The sequence below is a fragment of the Cervus canadensis genome, chromosome 24 (assembly GCF_019320065.1).
Source record: "Cervus canadensis isolate Bull #8, Minnesota chromosome 24, ASM1932006v1, whole genome shotgun sequence".
NCBI lineage: Eukaryota > Metazoa > Chordata > Mammalia > Artiodactyla > Cervidae > Cervus > Cervus canadensis.
Window position 1 is genome coordinate 11,495,615 of NC_057409.1, and position 19,648 is coordinate 11,515,262.

A 19,648-nucleotide genomic window follows, 5' to 3' on the forward strand; every position below is an offset into this window, starting at 1 on the left:
TTTTTTTTTTTTTCTTCCTGTTTCCACCCATCTCATTCCACTTTCCTAAGGCATTGTCCTATTTGTAGGCTCCTCCCCTTCTTGGCCCCTCCGTCCCTAGTTCCCCCTCCACCCTTCTGCTGGTGGGGTGTGTTTAGTTACAGTTCACACCAGAAACGCCCTGACCAGGGCCAAGACAGCCTGTCTAAGGTTGCCTCTGGGGAGGGTCAGGTCCTGGCAGCAGCGGTGCTGAGACCCGCCCCATCTGTGCCTCCAGGAGACCCGGCTGAATTGCATCCGCCTCGCCCGGAAGGGTAAGTCCCCCTGGGTTCAGTCCTTCAGCCGCGGGTTTCTTACTTGCTGGGCTCTGGGGCGGTGGGCTCTGGGCACTCAGGCCTGTGGGGGCAGAGGAGGGAGTTCTGGCAGACTGGGGGGGCCAGGAAACATTTCCCTTCTTGGGCCCTATGTGCCCTATCTCCAGGGTTCCTTCTCCCAGCCTGGGCAGTAGGGACACACACCCTCACACCACCATGGCAGAGGGTGAGCCATTGGGGTCGGGAATGGGGTGGTGGGTACTGGACCCTGGTCCTGGAGTCTGTATCTGCCCCCTTTCCTGTGGGGAGGAGAAGGGGGACAGCATAGACCCTGCAGTGTCGGGATTGACGCTGCTCCCAGATGGGGAATGTGGGTGGTTCCCAGTCCTGAGATGCCCTAACCGAGCCCTCGATACATAATTCTCTCCCCTTGTTGCCTCCCAGGAGGGCGGGGGGCCTGGATCCTCTGTCCCCTATCCATCCACTGAAGGATGGGGAGGACTTGAGGCAGGAGAGAGGGCATCGCAGTGGGCACCAGCCTCCTGTGCCTGCTGCGTTGTTCTGATGAGAAGCTGTTCCAGATAGGGGTACAGGGCACGTAAGGCCTCTGACTGGGGGATGCGGAAGGTGGGAGGGACGGTGAGAGATGGGTCTGATTGACTGAAAGGCCGGACATGTGCTGAGGATGACGGGCAGATGTTTTTGTGCACCTGTTTGTGCAGCCTGGTTTATTCCTTGGGGCTTCAGTTCAGTCGCTGAGTCGTGTCTGACTCTTTGTGACCCCCATGGACTGCAGCACGCCAGGCTTCCCTGTCCATCACCAACTTCCAGAGTTTGGACCTTTGCAAGCAGGGGGAAAGGTGGTCCCCGCATCCCCTCTGATCCTCTGTCCTGTGTTGTTCCCCCCAGCCGCCTGCAAGGAAAGCAAACAGCCCTTGGAGGTGTCCCAGAGGTCGGAGGAGATGGGACTCATCCTGGGCATCTGTGCGGGGGGCCTTGCTGTCCTCATCCTCCTGCTGGGGGCCATTATTATTATCATCCGAAAGGGGTGAGTGAGGCCAGTGCCCTGGTCCACCCGGGCCTTCGGCCTGTCTGAGGCCTGGTGAGCAGAGAGGAGGCAGAGGGCTGGTCGGGCAGCCGCCTGGAGGGCGTGTGGAGGGCTGCCAACCTGGGCATCAGGCCTGTGGATCAACCCAAGCCGGTGAGGGGAAGCCCGAGACTCTGCACATGGAGCTGCCCCGGAGTGGCTTGGCTGGAGCCCAGGTCTGGCCGGTGCCAGGTGCCCCTGTCCAGGGAAGGGCCCTCAGTGCCTGCTGCCAAGGAGCAGTGCTGGGAGTAGGCCCCACCCGCCTGTGCCCGCTGGGCTGTTCTGATGGGGATGGTGGGGAGGTAACCTGACTTGGCATCCTCAGTGCACGAGATCTTCTGCCGTCGCGTCTGCCCTAACCCCGGGGTTGGCGTGTTGACCCTGAGCAGTGGGGAGGGTGGGGCTCACTCCCCTTCACACCGAGGGCCCTGAGCAGCAGCTCTTCCCAGGCTCCATCTTCGCTTGGGCTCAGCTTGCCCTGGACTCTGTTACTGTTGATCCCTGAGGCATCCTCCTGGGCCCATGACTCAGAGGAGACCTCCCTTCCTGCCCTTGCCATCTCCCAGGCCTCAAAGGTCCAGCCTGGTGTTTGTGTGGGAGGCACTTTCGGGTACATTTCACAGTGGGCGGAGTGAATCCCAGCCTATCTTAGTTAGAACCTAGAACTTAAAACGGTTTTGGAATTTTAGAAATCCAGGATGTGAGATTCTGAGAATCTCCAAGTTTAGAACTGTGGAGGCTCAGAGCCTGGAAACTGAGAGCTGCCATTGTAGTTCAAGATGTCTAACCTAGTGGTTTTCCCGTCTTCCAAAAGCAGCAGAACCTACCTTCAAAACACCAGATAAACCCCTCCTGGGAGCCCAGTACATGGAGCACTAAAGACTGAGTCTCGGTTTGGAGCTCGGTGGGCTTCTGAGACCCCTGTGCTCTCCCTCCCCGCCCCACCTCATTCCCTACCAGGCAGCCCCAGGACATTGTGGTCCAAGCCCCTTAGTTGAGGGATGGAGATGCTGAGGCCCAGAGAGGGCAGAGACCTGCCCAAGGTCACTTGGGAGCCAGAGGCAGAGCCTGCTCCGCCCTCTTCCCTCCTGGGCTCTGGCTTCTGTAGCCCTTGCTGCTGCCAAGCTGGGCACACGTGGGTGGGTTGGCTCTGGGTCTCTGGGCTGTCGGGAGCAGATAAGCAGGATCCAGGGAGATAAGGGAGAGCTGGGCAGGGCCCCCCTTGCCTGAGGCCAGGCACCAGCAGGAGTGAGACTCTCCCCGAGAGTCTCGGGGTGGGGGCATGCCAGCAGTGGGGTGCTGGGATGGTTTGTTCAGGGCATCAGGCTCTGATTGTTCCCTGTGAAGCTTCCTGAGGCAAAATCGTTTAAACTATCATTTAATGAGTATTACACTGTGCCAAGAGCTCTCCACACATCACCCATTAGAACCATAGTTACTGATCACCTACTGTGTATCAAGCACTGTTCCGGCACTTGGGAGACATCAGGGAATTTTTCCTTCCTGGGGGGGTGGTTCCTGACCCACAAAGCAGATCTAAGTTCCTTTTCACAGGTTGGGAAACTATTATTAAGTGACTCGCCCATGTCACTTTAAGTAGCAGGTCCTGACTGGACCCAGGCTTGACTGCAAAGCTCATCCTCCTTACAGCCGGGCATGTGAAGGGCCTCACCATGGCTGGCACATAGTAGGTTCCTGTAGGGGGTGAGGCCCTGGGGGGTGGGGAGTGGCACAGATAAAGGGCTGTAAGGGAGGGGTCAGATTTGGGGGCTTGCGGGTGGTATTTGAGTCTCTCCAGATCTACTCTTGAGAGAAGACTAGCAAAGTCAGGAAAGGCATCCACCCCAGCAAAGAGAGTGCCAGGCCCAGGAGAGGATGGATGGGTCAGAGATGCTGCCAGGGCCTCCCTCACTGGGAAACTCTCCACTTCATGCAGCTGCTACTGGAAGCCTCTAGGATCCCTTCCCCGTAGCCACCTGCCCCCGCCCTATTCCTTCTTAGATCCTCTAAAAGCCTTTCAGTCCCCTTCTGTAGCCCCTTGCTGCTTTCCCCCGAGTCCTACCTGGCCTTCCAGGTTCACTGTGCTCCCGAGGGCTCCCTCAGTCTGCACCACGGGTGCCATGGGGCAGAGCAGCTCTGGCAGGGATGGGGGTGTTCAGATCAACCCGGGGTGTGGATGAAATGGACAGATTGGGAGGTTGCTGAGGGCAGGCAGCCCCCAGGGAGCCCCCGTGGACCCACGCACCCTATTGGAGGAAGGAGGCGCCTGGGGTGGGGAGGAGGTGGCAGGGAGCAGGTCTCAGCTCCTTTATCCTGCCCCCTGGAGAGTGAGGCTGGATGCACCTGCCCCTGGGACCTCCGGGGTGCCCCAGGCTGTTTGGATCCTTTGGTTCTGCTTCCAGAGACCCTCCCCACTTCCCTTTGCGGCACCTCCCCCGCTCTGCCCACCCCACCCTGCACTTCACTCACACATTCGCAGGCTTTTCTGTGTTTCTCTTCTCTGCTGGACTGAGAACTGCATGAGGGCAGAGGAAGTTCTGTCTCGTTGCCTGTGTGTCCCCCGGGTCCTCTGTGTATGACTTATGGATGACTCGGGTCCTCCCGAGCCCGCGCCCCCAGCAAGCAGAGGGGGCAGGGAAGGGCTGGGTGCATGCTTGCTGTCGGGGAGGGGATTATTTTTAACCTCACTTGTTTAGAGGAGAAAATGGAAGCTCATAGAGGTGGAGTTCTTTTAGTTATTTTTCTCCATTTATTGATTACTCAGTTCAATAAAATCTGTGTCGAGGGAATACATATTCCCTGGGCACTGTCCGGGGCCCTGGGGATCCAGCAGTGGGCAGAAGCAACCAGGATGGTGTCCTCTTGTGCTTTATGGCTATGGGTGGGGAGCCTGGCATTAACTAAAAAAAGCACAAATGCATAATTACAAATTGTGAAAAGACCAGGGTGAAGGCGTAGACAGAGAGTAAAGGGGGAACTAATGTAGTTGGTGACTGTGGGGGAGTCCTTAGGATCGGCCCTTTTGAAGTTATGACAGTTCAGCTGAGACCAGAAGAATGCCACTCCACTCCTTCAGCCCATCTCCCTGCCCTCAGGGCCATATGACCAGCTCAGGGCCCTGGACCCCGACTCTATCCCTGGGATGGAAGACCTGCTGTGTGGCCACAAGTCTTTCTCCCGCCCTGGCTGGGCCTCTGTCTTCCCTTCCCCTTTGCTTGCCTTCCCCTCCCTGCTGATGGGGTGAAGTGGGGCGGTTGAGTGGACGAGAGGGCCTGGATGGGGCCTCAGGAGGGGCTGGCTCCGGGATCAGGGTCCTGGGCCTGGTCTGGACTCTCGCTGACCCCCCGAGAGCCATGGGCTGACATGACTCTCCAGGACCCGGTTCCCCACCGGGGAGGTGGGGACCAGACCTGCCCCGCGACCCCACTGCCGGTGCCTCGAGGCCCGTCAGGGCTCTTGGCCCACCTGTGCTCTGGGTGCTCGTGAGGGGGCCACGCGGCTCCTTTAATGGACCCCACACCCAGGGGCAGTCTGGGTGAGTGAGGATGGCCCAGCTGGTCCTGACATCCAGCCCCCTCCCCTTCCTGGCTGCTCATTTCTTCCCAGCTTGCAGAGGGCTGTCCCCTGTCCCCTCAGGGGCCGGGGAGCCTGCGGGGTCAGGGGGGTGGCATGGGGACTGCGGTGGGGTGGTCTGCAAGGGTGAGTGCACAGTTACCGCGAGTGTGTGAGTGCAGGCATCTGTGTGTGAGTGTGTTTGTGAATATGTCTGTGTGTGTATCTGTGTGTGTCAGTGTGTGTGTGAGTACATGTGTCTGAGTGCATGTATGTAATAGGTCTGTGCTTGTAAGCACATGAGTGAGTCCATGTGTTTCTATGTGAGTGTGTGTTTGTGAATATATGTCTATGTATGTATCTGTGTGTGTCAGTGTGTGTGTTTGAGTACAGGTGTCTGAGCATCTGCATGTATGTCATAGGTCTGTGCTTGTAAGTACATGAGTGAGTCCATGTGTTTCTATGTGAGTGTGTGTTTGTGAATATATGTGTATGTATGTATCTGTGTGTGTCTGTGTGTGTTTGAGTACATGTGTCTGAGAATCTGCACGTATGTCATAGGTCAGTGTTTGTAAGTGCACGAGTGTGTCCATGTGTTTCTATGTGAGTGTGTGTATCCGTGAGTGTGTCTGCATGTGTGAGTATTTCTCTTTGTGAACATGTGTGTGAAAGCTCTGCTTCCCTCCAGGCCCTTTCCCCACCTCCTTCTCATGCCAGCAGTGGGCTTGGGGAAGGTTCTGGAAGGAGCCGGGCCAGCCCTTGGGTCAGAGAAAGCCCTTCTGACCTGTCAGTGCCCGGCCAGCCCGGTCCCCAGCAGAGAAAGCACCAGGCCCCTCCCCTGGTGGTGCTGCCCTGGGCCCCGCCTCGTGCACGAACCGTGGCCCACCTGTGTGTTCTCTTTGCACGCTGCCAGGAGAAACCACTATGCCTACTCCTACTACCCGTAAGTAGCGCCCCTGCCTGGGGCCCCGCCCCTCCTGGGGAGCCCCGCCCCCACCTCCGCCCTCCCTGGGGTCCACCCCTCGTCCACCCGTCCACCCCGTCTCCGAGCTTCCCTCCTCTGCTGGCCGTCCCCTCCCTGCCGGCCTCCTGTGTGGGGGTCACAAGTGCTGGGTCTGTGCTGAGTCTCGGGTTCCGACCTGGCTCTCTGAGCCGCCCCAGACAAGTCACTGGACCTCCCGGAGCCTCCTGTCCTCTTGACCCCGAGGCATCCCCTTGTGTCTCAAGCCACTCCTGTTTCTCGGGACCTCCCGACATCAGACCTCAGTCCACGTCCAGGAAGGTCCTCGCCCGGGTCCGGCTCTGGGTCCACAGCCTGTGTGCGCATGTGCGGTTGGGGGTGGGGGGGCAGACACACGGCAGCTCTCCCCACGGTGTATGCGGCTCCCGGCGCCGCCAGCTCTTCTCCAGCTGGGCCCAGCGCCTCAGACCCACCGTTCCCTGGGTGCCTCCCCTAGGCCCAGTTCTTCACACAGAATCTACCCAACAACCCCGAGAGGAGGCCCTGGGATCGCCCCATTTCACTGATCAGGAAACTGAGTCTCAGGGAGGTTAAGGACTTGTCAGAGGTCACAGGACATGCAGAGATGGGGTTACAGCCCGGGCCCCCCTCTAACTCCATGGCCTGCTGATGCTGCTCAGTTTTCTGCCTCTGGATCTCTGACCCTGCAAGTCTTCCAGGTCGTTCCCCTGCACCCGCGCTTGTCCCCTCCTTGCAGAGCAGGTTCAGGTGGCCCCGGGCCAGCCCAGAGGACAGTGGTCTCTCACCTCCTCCCTGGACCCTCTTCTTTTATCGACATCACCCACTGTCACACTGGCTTTTCCAGCAACAACACCCCCGTCAACTCACTGGAGCCTCCAACTCAGCTTTTCCTGGAGCTCCTGACAAGGCAGCTCGCCTGCTCCCTCCACTCTGCAGCTGTTTTTTTAAAAAAAATGACTTTATTGAAGTGTAGTTGATTTACAATGTTGTGTTAATATCTGCTGTACAGCAAAGTGATTCAGTTACACACACATATATATTCTTTTCATATTCTTAAAAAAATTTTTTTTTAATTGGAGGATAATTCCTTTACAGTATTGAGTTGCTTTCTGCATCAGCATGAATCAGCCATAGGTATACATATGCCCCCCATCTCCCACCCCATCCCACCCCTCTAGGTTGTCACAGAGCAACTAAATTTGAATCTAAATGTTGAACTTTTCCGAGTGTCCATATCACACGGCATCTGCTTGATCTCGCCCTGAGGTCAGCTGGAGGCCACAATGCAAGGTGTGCCTCCTGGCCCTGTCTGCGGATCTGGCTGGTTGGTGGGTGAAGTTCTTCTGCCAAGCAGAGCAGGAGGCCTGGGCGGGGACAGAGCCCTGTAGTCACCACTGCAGACTGCCTCCTGGGCCAGGATCCACTCGGGACGGGTCCTCCTGGGGCACCATGGTCCAGCCAGCCTGACGGGCTGTCCTCTGTCCGAGGCCCTCTGTCTGTCGTCCCTGTGGTCGCTGGTTCTGACCTGTCCCCCCCACCCCGTCTCTTTCCCCATCTCTCTCCTTGTCATTAATCTTTTATTCCCCTCCTCTCCCTTCTCTGTGTCCTAATTCTCTTGTCCCACTCCCGTCTCCCTCTTCACCTCCCTTCCTCCTCCACCTTCTGTCCTATGTTGATGGTCAAGGTCACAGCCACAGAGACTTCTCATCTGCCCCCAAAGGGTCTTTGGCTGTGCCCTGGGCCACAGTGAGGGAGATATCCAGAGCCTGAAGGGTGGGTGGGAGTCAGAGGCTTGGGCCCACTGAGCCGTCTCTCAGATTGGGAAAGTCACACCCCCCGCAGTGCATAACCACACTGGTCCCCAGCACGGACACAGAGCCCTCTTTCCTGTGTTTCCCACAGGAAACACATTGTTGTCCTGGCAGAAGGGGCCTCCAGAGGTCATCCTGTCCCTCCCCCTGCCCCCAGCAGCTCTGGAGCCAGGACGGGCTGAGTGGAGTTTGTCTGTCTCTCTGGGGGAGTCCCACACTGGCCTCTTCCTCTCCACGATGACCAGTGTCCCTGGGCCCGCACGACCTGGAAGTCCCCTCTCAGGTCTGCCCTGCGTCCTGCATGCTGTAGGGCTGGGCAGATGAACGGCTCTCTGGACTCAAGCCTTCCCTGTGATCGGGCCCCGGCGCTCCTCCAGTCTCAGTGCTGTTCCCACATCCTTTCCCTTTCCCTGTGTTTCAGCCCCTCGGACATGGAGCCTTGATCCCTGCCTCCCCACCCCCGTTCTCCCTCCCACTGTCCTCCGAGTTCCCTAGGGTTGCAAACTACCATCCACATCTAAAACTGGACTGGAGACATGGGCTGCGCAGGGGTCCCTGCCCAGGGGCCTCTCCAGAAGCTCCCCCTCTCAGGAGGGACTGGGCCTTTTCCCTCTGCTGCTTCCGGCAGCTGGATGGGATGGTGGGCAGCGACAGGAATATGGATGCTGTGTGGATTACTTAAGTCTAGTGTGGCCTGTGGGAAGACCATCCTGGGGATCCTGGGGGTAAGAAAAAGTCGTGATTGGAATTTATTCCATGCCAGCTGGACACTGGACACTGAGACTGGCCGAGCTCTAGCCAGACTCTCTGCCTGAAGGAGAATTGCAGTGCTTTCCCATGCAGGAGGGAGAGGTCCCAGGGCAGCTGCCTGGTGAGGCCAGAGGAAGGAAGGTTACGTGTTGGGTCTGCAGGGTCCGGAGCTGGGCAGTCATCTTCCTAATGGTGGATGCGGTGATTGTTGTGACACCAAAATAGGCCTAGAGTGACTGTCTTCCCCATTTCCTGAGTCCTCAGGCCCAGTGAGAGTTAAGAGGCCGATCCCGGCCTGAGGCCACTGCTGCTCCATCCCTTGCTCTCAGCAAAGGTCCACAGGATAGGGACCCTTGTTGTTCAGTCCCCAAGTTGTGTCTAATTCTTTGCAACCCCATGGACTGCAGCATGCCAGGCCTCCCTGTCCCTCGCCATCTCCCAGGGTTTGCTCAAACTATGTCCGTTGAATTGGTGATGCCATGCAACCATTTCATCCACTGTAGCCCTCTTCTCCTTCTGCCTTCAATCTTTCTCAGCATCAGGGACCCCGCCCAGTCCCTTTTGGGTGAAGAGGCAGCTTTCCGGGTCTGGTGAGCAAAGGATGGGGCCAGAGTCCCTTCAGCATCCAGAGATGCTTCTAGACTGGCTCCTGGCCTCAAGGCCCCTGACTGCCGGGTCTCCCCATCCACCTCTGGGTGCTGTCCTGTCCATCTGAGCACCCATGTCTCCCATCAACCCTCCTCTGCAGGAAGCCAGTGAACATGACCAAGGCCACCGTCAACTACCGCCAGGAGAAGACCCACATGATGAGTGCCGTGGACCGGAGCTTCACGGACCAGAGCACCCTGCAGGAGGACGAGCGGCTGGGCCTCTCCTTCATGGACGCCCACGGCTACAGCCCCCGGGGTGAGTGCCTGCCCCTTCCTCGTGGCCCCCAGGCGCTCCTGCCCCAGACTCCTGAGCCAACAGCACAGAGTCCCCCATCAGCGGATTCTGTAACACCCCGAACCAACAGGACTGAGCATCCTGCTGGGTACCAGCACGGGCCCTGGGGATACAGAGAAGGCACCTGTGTTATCTTTGCACTGGAGGAGCTTTAGGAAAATCGAGGTCTTAGACGCAGATTCATCTAAAAGGAGTGTGAGTTCCCATGTTAATTGTGAGAAGTGTTCTGGGGACTCAGGGGAGGGAGCACTGCTGCGGAGTCAGAGCCATCTCCTTCCTGCCGTGTGGAAGGAAGTGCTCAGGAGTTAGACTTCGGTTTGCATCTCTGGTCCCCTGAGCTGTGTGACCTCAGGCAAGTGGCTTACCCTCTCTGGTTGTCTGCTTCCTCATGTATAAAATGTGGATGAAGATGATCTTTGCTGGTGGTGCTGCTGGGAGACTAAATGAGCATGGGTATACATCATTTAGTGCTATGGCTGGCCCGCAGGGAGAGGAGAGTGAGTCAGCTGTATGTGCTAGGAACTTCTCATCAATCGCTTTATCACACATCTTTTGATTTGACTTAGTGCTCATTTGTACAAAAGGAAATAGAATACTTAGGAAAATCATGAAGTCGTAATAATACAATAAACACTGGTGAAGCCCCCTGGTGAATTTGAAAGTCATCTGAATGCGTCTCTCATAGCTCCTACCTCCCTCTTAGATGTAAATATTCCTTTGAAATTTATGTTTATAACTTTCTTGGCTTTTGGGGAGTAATTTTTACCATGTGTGCATGTGTCCCCAAACAGTGCAGTCTATAATTTCGCTCATTTCTGAGCTTGATAAAAATGAAATTGCTCTCTATTTTTCAGCTCAACACCATGTTTCCAACATTTACCCAGGTGGATGTTTTGCTATAGTTCATTTATTTTCTCTGATGTATAGTTTTCCATTGTATGAATATATCACAATTTATTTCTCCATCCTGCCATCCACGGGCATTTGATTTGTTCCTAGTTTTCTTGTTATTACAAACGAGGCTGCTGTGAGCATTCTTAAATGAATCTCTAGATGCACCTGCACAGCAGCTTCTGGAAATAAGAGCTGCTGGATTATAAAGTATGTGCTTGTTCTGCTTTCTGAGACAGGGCCAAATTGTTTTCCAAAGCGTCTTTGCCTCTGTTCATTCCTAGCAGCAGGGTGTAAGAGTTTCCGTCACTCCACATCGAGATCAAAACTTGCCAGGCTTCTTCACTTTTGCCAAACTAGTTTGTGTAAAGATGGCAATTCTCTATAGTCTTAATTTGCATTTCTCTGATTACTAATGAAGTTGAACATATTTGCAAATCATCATCGGCCATTCAGGTTTCTTCTTCCGTAAAATGCCTGTTCATGTCTTTTACCTAATTTTCTGTTTGGTTTTCTGTTGCTTTCTTAGTGGTTTTTAGGAGTTCTTTATATATTTAGGATGAGACTCATTTGTCTCTTATGAATTGCAAATATCTTCTCCCAATTTGTGGCTCATCTTCATTGGTTATTTATAGTGCCTTTGGATGAACAGATTTTTGTGTCGATTTAGTCAAGTTCATCAGTCTTTTCCTTTTTGATTTCTATTTTTGTGTTTGTTTAATGAATTCTTCTGTATGCAAGGTCGTAAGACATTTTTTACTTTTTTCTAAAACTTTCAATATTTTGCATTTCACTTTTACATCTTTATCCATTTGTAGTTGATTTTTGTATGTGATATAAGTTATTATTTTTTTTTCTATAGGGAAAACCAACTGTCCCAGCATCAGGTATTATAGTTCATATTTTCACCACTGATTTGCAGAACCACCCCGTATTGTATATCACATTTCCATATATATATATGGGTTATGTTTTGGCTCCCTGTTCTTTATCATAGGCCAGTTTGGTGATTCCTGTGTCAATACCAAACTAGCTAATTACCATAGGTATCTAGGTCTTGATATCTGAAACATCAAGCCCTCCCAACCTTGTTCTTCACCAAGGGTGTCTTGGCTGTATTTGCCCTCGTTCTTTTTCTTACAAATTTTAGAATCATCTCTTCAAATTCCTTGGAAAACTTTGTTGGCAGAATTTGCATTGAATCTAAGGATTGGTTTTCACTTTGTAAAACTGAAACTCGGCATCCATTAAACTCCCTGTTCCCTCTTTTCTCAGTTCCTGGCCACCACCATTCTACTTTCTATGACTTTGATTACTCTGTCTCATGTAAGTGGAGTCATGCAGTACTTGTCTTTAGGGACTAGCTTATTTCACTTAGTGTAATGTCCTCAGAGTTCATCCATGCCATAGCATCTTTTAGAACTGCCTTTTAAAAAAATTGCTTTTTGAAAAAATTAATTTTTTTAACTTTTAGTTTTTGGCTGCACCACGTGGCATGAGGGATCTTAGTTCCCTGGCCAGGGGTCATACCTGTGTCTCCTGCAGTGGAAGCTCAGAGTCCTAACCACTGGGCTGCCAAGGAACTTCCAGAATTGCGTTTTTTTTTTTAAGGCTGAATAATATTCTATTGTATGTATATGCTCGCTTTTCTGATCCATTTGCCAGTTGATAGACACTTGGGTGGTTTCCAAGTTTTAGCTATTGTGAATAATGCTCCAGGTAAGAATACTGGAGTGGGTTGCCATTCCCTTCTCTAGGAGATCTTCCCAACCCAGGAATGGAACCCAGGTCTCCTGCACTGTAGGCAGAGTCTTTACTGTCCGAGCCAGCAGGGAAGCCCGCTGTGAACATGGATGTATACAAATATCTCTCTGGGTACTTTTGGGTATATATCCAGCAATAGAATTGCTGGATCATATAGTAGTTCTATTTTTAATTTTTTGAGGGCCTGTCATACTGTTTTCCACCATGCCTGCACCATTTTGCATTCCCCCTAGTAGTGCACAGGGGTTCCAGTTTTCCCCACATCCTTGCCAGTACTTGTTTTCTGTTAAAGAAAAAAAAGTTTTATAGCAGCCATCTTCATGGATGTGAGATGGTATCTCATAGTTTTGATTTTCTTTTCCCTAGTGCTGGAGTGATGTGATGTTGAGCATCCTTTCGTGCATTTATTGGCTGTTTGTGTACTTTATTTGGAAAATTTTTGAATTGGGCTGTTTGTCCTTTTGCTGTTGAGTTGTAGAAGTTCTATATTTATTCTGGATATTAATCCTTATCAGATAAATGATTTACAAACATTTTTATCTCATTCTGTGGGTTGCCTTTTTACTCTGCGATTAGTATCTTTTGATGAACAAATGTTTACACTTTGATGTCGTCCATTTTGTCTGTTTTTTCCTTTTGCTGCTTATGCCTTTGGTGTCATAGCCCGGAAATTCTTGCCAAATCTGATGTCATGAAGCTTTTGCCCTATGTTTAGGTCTTACATTTAGGTCTGTCGTCCTTTCTGAGTTAATTTTTGTGTATGATGTTAGATAAGGGTCCAGTTTCATTCTTTTGCATATGGATGTCCAGTTTTCCCAGCATACATGGGGTACATTTTTAGAATATTGTATTTCTAAGTATTGGTCATATAGAGAAATGCAGTTGATTTTTGTGTGAATAGATATTGGTCTTATATCCATACACCTTGATAAACTTTCTTTTTTTACTGAAGTATAGTTGGCTTACAGTATTGTTAGTTTCAGGTGTATAATATAGTGATTTGATATTTTTGCAGATTTATACACCATGGAAAGTTATTACAATATTATTGACTATATTCTCTGTGCTGTATATTATATCCCTGTGGCTTTTAAAATTTATAACTGGTAGTTTGTGCCTCTAAATCCTCTTCATCTATTTTGCCCTTCTTCCCACCCCTTCCCCCTCTGGTAAACCCTAGTTTGTTCTCCGTGACTGTGAGTCTATTTCTGTATTGTTATATTTGTCTATTTGTTTGACTCTGTAGATGCTACTCATAATGTCATTTTTCTTCCTTCAGTTTGTTAGTGAGGTGAGTGACAGTTTTAGATTTTCCTTTTTTCCCTTTTTAAAAAATTATTTATTTTTAATTGGAGGATAATTGCTTTGCAGTATTGTGTTGATAGATTTTCTAATGTTAAAATAACCTTCCATTCCTGGGGTAAATTCAACTTGGTCTGATGCATAATATTTTTTTATGAATTATTGGATTTAGTATAATTATAATATAGTTCAAGATTCTAAAGCTGTATTCCCCAGTGGGATTGGCCTGTAGTTTTTCTTTTTTGTGTTATCTTTGTCTGGTTTCTGGTATCCAGATTCTACTCACCTTATAAAATGCACGATCTTGTCTCTTTTTTATCACAGAAGATTGGAGTCATTGGCTCCAACTCCCTGAAAGTTGGGTGGAATTCATCTGTGAAACCAAAAGAATCCGTTTCTTTTGTTTTCGTTATGGAAACATGTAAAACTTTTAATTCAATTTATTTAAAGGAATAAAGCGCTATTCAAGCTTTATATTTTTTCAAGACACTTTTAGTGTTTTATTTGTCTAGGAATGTGTCCATTTCATTTATGCTTTCAAGTCCATTGACTTGCATGTCTGCATGATGTTCTTTGTGACCTTCCCTCATTAAATTCACACCACAGCCCTACATAGGAGCTGTTAATCAACTCTTCATCTTACAAACAAGGAAACAGAGACCCAGAGAGGAGAATCACTTGTATGGGTCAAACCGCCAGAAGGTGGCAGAGTCAGGATTTAAATGCAGGTCTTTTTGAATTGCAAATTGCCATTTTAGCTGTATCACGCAGGCCTGGTGGACCTGATAGGGTTTGGGTTGGCAGAGACAGGGAAGGAAAGGCATCTGTGCTGGAGGAAGAGCATGTGTAAGTGCACGGAGGACAACCTGGTGAGGTCTGCTTGGGCTGAAAACTCAAGTGGGTTTTGGGGGGTGTGGGAGGTGGGGGTGGTGTGGGCACACATCTTGCTGCTGAGTCCTAGGGAGAGACAGAGAGAGACAGGAAACATGGGCTCTGCACCCAGGGAGCTCACTGACTAGTTGGGAGGTGAGATGGACCCAGGAGAGTCAGCACCGGGCTAACTGCTGGGGGAGCTGGGGGGACAGTTAGTGTTGCCATAGTCTTGAGAAGACACAGCTTTGGGCAGGGGAGGTCAGGGTTTCAGCTGAGATGGATAAGATTTGATGGACGATGAGGAGGGGTGGACGCTGAAGGCAGGTTGCTGGACAGGGGGACGGTGTGACGGCTGGGAAGCTCAAGATACATTCAGGAGACTGAAGCTCAGTCTTAAGGCTTCTCTTTTTCTTTATGCCACATCCTGGTCTAGCCGCCACTTTTCTTTTCCTAACAGTGAGGCCAGATTTTTGTGGTTTAGAACCATGTTGATTAGATGCAACCTCAGTATGGAAATTTTAAATAGGGACTTCCCATGCTGAGTAAATGTTGAGCTGGGATGTTCCCAAGTTGTTGGAATGTGCCCCTGTGGATTCTGATCCTGCCCTGCAACCCTCAAACCCTCTGGGATCTTATCTTTCCAGAGCTCTTGACCACTATGGGAACCAGAGGGTTCCGGCCAAATGGTTTGTCAAATAAATGCCCCTTATTTGACACCACAAATGCCCTTTTATCAGGAAGAGGAAAACAGGGGAAGACAATAGGATCCCAGAGTCAGATGGGCCTGAGTGTGAATCCTAATGCTGCCACTTAAGGAGCAGGCCCCTTAACTCTTCTGGGCCTCAGAATATAGAGTGGGTTGCCTTGCCATCCTCAAGGGGATCTTCCTGACCCAGGTATCAAACCTGTGTCTCTTATGTCTCCTGCATTGGCAGGTGGGTTCTTTACCACTAGCGCCACCTGTGAAGCCCATAAAAGGGAAAGTGTTAGTCACTCAGTTGTGTCTGACTCTTTGTGACCCCATGGACTGTAGCCTGCCAGGCTCCTCTGTCCATGGAATTCTCCAGGCAAGAATACTGGAGTGGGTAGCCATCCCCTGCTTCAGGGGATCTTCCCAACCCAAGGATTGAACCAGGTCTCTTGCATTGCAGGCAGATTCTTTACCCTCTGAGCCACCAGGGAAGCCCCTATGTAATAGGGGGAATAACAATAACACCTACATCATAGGGATATTCTAAGGATTGAATGGCTTAAGCATCATGCCAGGCATATGAAAGCCCTCAGTATGTTAGATATTGTTAGCTATTGTTACAGGTTGTGTTTCTTTAAAGTTGCTTGCTAATTACAGATAGTGAAGGAGAAGTATAGCATGCTGTTGGTTGCGTAACTGGTGGCCTGTCTTCATCAAAGGTGGATGGGAATTGGGGGAGTGCCTATCTTTGAGGGAAGTCTGAGGATCCTCATTTTCAAATGAGGAAACCGAGATCCAGAGAGGTCAAGTGACTTGAGTCAGAATTCACATTCGGGCTTCTTTGACTCCATGCCCAGTGTTCTTTCCTCTAGGCCTCCAGTCCTCCTCGCAAAACGTCAGCTGTCCAGTGGTTCAGTTCAGTTCAGATCAGTTGCTCAGTCGTGTCCAACTCTTTGCAACCCCATGGACTGCAGCATACCAGGCCTCCCTGTCCATCACCAACTCCCGGAGTTTACTCAAACTCATGTCCATTGAGTTGGTGATGCCATCCAACCATCTCATCCTCTGTCTCCTCCTGCCTTCAATCTTTCCCAGCATCAGGGTCTTTTCAAATGAGTCAGTTCTTCACATCAGGTGGCCAAAATATTGGTTTCAGCTTCAGCATCAGTCCTTCCAGTGAATATTCAGGACTGATTTTGTTTAGGATGGACTGGTTGGATCTCCTTGCAGTCCAAGGGACTCTCAAGAGTCTTTTCCAATACCATGGTTCAAAAGCATCAATTCTTTGGCGCTCAGCTTTCTTTATAGTCCAACTCTCACATCCATACATGACTACTGGGAAAACCATAGCCTTGACTAGATGGACCTTTGATGGCAAAGTAATGTCTCTGCTTTTTAACGTGCTGTCTAGGTTGGTCATAGCCTTTCTTCCAAGGAGCAAGCATCCAGTGGTTACTCCCCTGAATTGTCCCATAATCATTATGGAGCTGGAGAAAGCCAAGGCCAGCACCTGAGTGCCCACCTCGAAGCTGAGGGCTGGCTCTTACCTTCCTTCCTCTCATCCTCCCTTTCAGGGGCTTCCAGCTGTGTGGGCAAGCTAGTCCTCAGGGTGTGTGTGTGTGTGTGTGTGTGTGTGCATTAGAGAGGGAGAGAGGAAGAGAGATCCCATGGAATGCATGGGTGAGAATAGTAAGGACGTGTCTTCTCTGGGTCCAGGAAATGGAGTGTCTTCTTGGCAGCATCATCATTCATCATCCTTTGTCCTCTGGTGGTCTTGTTTGGAGAACATCTTGTGTTGCTCTCGGGCTTACCTGGAAGCTGCCCAGATTTGGCTCTGGCTTCCTTCCAACCAGTGAGGGCATTTTCTCGTCTTCAGCCACTGCCAGATGATTCCGTGCCTACTTGTGAGGCCGCATCAGGACTTTCAGCCTTTCAAGATCTCTGAGATGAGCTGCTGGATTCTCTGCCTGGAGAGGTCTCTATGGAGCTGTCAACACAGTTTCCATTGAAGAACACTTGGGACCCCTTCATCTCTGAGGTCTTTAAACCAGCAGAAATCTTTTTTTGCTTGAAATTTGTGTGCTTGTCTTGTGTGCTTGTTGTGGATACTCTTTAGAATTGTCATGTCTTGGACCAGGATCTGACGGTGGAGAAGGACCCGAGCAGAAAGGCCACCTCTTGTCAACCATCTGGCCTGGCTTTCTGAGACTCAAGGGGATCCTCCTTTTCCTGGAAACTCCCAATGATGTCCACAGTCCCATCTGCAGGTGCTCATGTGCCAGGCACTGGGCTGGGTGCTGCATATGCATAATCTTGGTAAAGAATCTGCCTGCAGTGCAGGAGACGCAGGAGACCTGGGCTTGATCCCTGGGTCAAGGGAAGATGCCCTGGAGAAGGGGATGGCAACCCACTCTAGTATTCTTGCCTGGAGAACCACATGGACAGAGGACCCTGGCATGGGCTACAGTCCATAGGGTCACAAAGAGTCGGACATGACTGAAGTGACTTAGCATGCATGCACATTGAATATTTATATCATCATATTGGAGAGTAACAGTTTTAATCTTCATTTGCTATATGAAAAGGGAAATTTCTGGAGAGTAAGTAACATCCCCAAGGTTACATGCAGAGCTGGGATTTGATCTGAAGCCTGTCTGACACCAGATCCCGTCTCTTAATTGCTGTAGTATACTCTATTCCCCTGAGGATGTTTCATGAAACAAACAAGCTTTCTGTGGTGAAAGATGGAGGTGAAACCTTGCTATTCCCACGCATCTCTTGGAGATTTAAAATACACACTAACTTGTTGGAAACCCTGGGAGGTTTCACAGGGGAAAAAAAAAACCTACTTATTTTTATTTAAACCAGAATTTCACAAACTCCTTTGAAACACAGAACCCCTCCCCATTATCCTTCTCTTTGTTGAATACGCGAGTCATCTGGCACGACCAGTATTATCTGGAATACACTTGGGCAGCCACTACTGTAGGCAAATCTGTCCTCTTCAGATCTCAGTTTCTCTACCTGAAAAATGAAGGGCTTGAGGCGTTTGACCACAAATGTGTAATGGGTGGGCTTCCCTGGTGGCTCAGACTGTAAAGAATCTGCCTGCAATGCAGGAGACCTGGGTTCGATCCCTGGGTAGGGAAGATCCCCTGGAGAAGGAAATAGCAACCCACCCCAGCATTCTTGCCTGGAGAATTCCATGGACAGAGGAGCCTGGTAGGCTACAGCCTATGGGGTCACAAAGAGTCAGTTCAGTTCAGTTCAGTCGCTTAGTCGTGTCCAACTCTTTGTGACCCCATGAACCACAGCACACCAGGCCTCCCTGTCCATCACCAGCTCCTGGAGTTTACGCAAACTCATATCCATTGAGTCGGTGATGCCATCCAACCATCTCATCCTCTGTTGTCCCCTTCTCCTCCTGCCTTCAATCTTTCCCAACATCAGGGTCTGTTCAAATGAGTCAGCTCTTCGCATTAGGTGGCCACAAAGAGTCAGACATGAGTAACTCACACACACACACACACACACACACACACACGGATAACTGGTATGTGACTTGTCCTCTCGCTGTAAGCAACTGGAAATCTGGATAAAACATATGAAACAGTTGTTTTCAGACATTGGGCACCAGGCTGACCGCCACTGTGATTCCTGAGAAAAGCGAAACAAACCCAAGTGCCTGCCTTGCATTGCCCCTCTACCTGGAAGCAGCTTTCAAACCTTGGCATAGGAAGTGGAACCCAAGCGAGCCCCGCAGTCTCCCCGATTTGAGGAGGCAGAGATTGGAGTTTGGGGAAGTGGAAGTGCCCTGGGTGGGGTGGCGGTGTCTGTCTCGGTATTGCATTCATTCCGCCCGTTCAAGACTGAGAATTAAAAGTCAAGACCTGAAGGATGGATGTGAGTCCAGCAGACATCCGGGGAGAGTGGGGCAGAGGAAGAGCACGTATGAGGTTTGGGAAGGAAGGCCCTGCTGGGAGTCCTCCACCCGCCCCTGCCGGCTCAGAGCTGGGCAGAGAACAGTGGTGAGACATGCGGAGAAAGCCCCTGCCCCTCGGCCAGGCCAGGAGAAGGGAATGCATGCTGAGTGTGTGGGAGTGAGTGTCGGAAGCTGGGTGTGGCTGAGCAGGGCTGTTCCTCCATCCCAGGACCTGATCTTGGGGACCAGGGTGGGATGTCCTTGAGGATGCTGGCCAGGAGAGCCGGGGAGTGGTGGTCTGCGAGGAGGGGATGGTTTTCTGGAGTGTGGGGCAGCGTGAACCTCTCCACCTGCTCCCCATGGGCTGAGCTGCCGCATAGGCTGACAATGGAAATGCTTGCGCTGGAGAAACGCCTCTATTCAGGTGCTTCCCATTCATCTGTGGAGGGGGTGGCGACAGCAGCTAATTCTGGGACTTGCTTGTCTCTGAATGGGGTGATTGCTGAGAGTTGTCAGTGTTCCAGATTGTTCCCTGGGAGGAAGAGGGGGAGGAAGGAGGGGATGTTGTGGACTTTGCTGAGCGCTGCCTGCTGCAGGCAATGTGTGAAGTCATAGAGGGGGCCCTTGCTGGAGAGCCCGGGAGGGTGAGGGGACCAGGGATCCCAGCCCACAGGCCGGGCCAGAAGGGCCCCCGGAGGTCACATGACCCAACCCCCTCATTCTATCAGTGGGAAGACCGGGATGCCCCAGGGAAGGGGCTCGTCCAGGGTCACCTAGGGAGGCCC

At 51.3% G+C, this 19,648-nt stretch overlaps 1 protein-coding gene across 4 annotated transcripts in view; it reads left to right on the forward strand.

Moving 5' to 3' along the window:
* The window catches only part of PTPRU (protein tyrosine phosphatase receptor type U), an 88,081-nt gene that overhangs the window by 47,112 nt on the left and 21,321 nt on the right, over positions 1–19,648 (forward strand). For 3 of the 4 annotated variants that reach the window (XM_043445391.1, XM_043445393.1, XM_043445392.1), the window contains 3 exons: positions 257–293; positions 1,203–1,341; positions 9,224–9,381. In XM_043445391.1, coding sequence (XP_043301326.1) covers positions 257–293; positions 1,203–1,341; positions 9,224–9,381 — 334 coding nt within the window. Of the gene's footprint in view, positions 1–256; positions 294–1,202; positions 1,342–5,845; positions 5,876–9,223; positions 9,382–19,648 lie in introns of all 4 variants that reach the window. The other variant, XM_043445394.1, reaches the window with a different exon arrangement.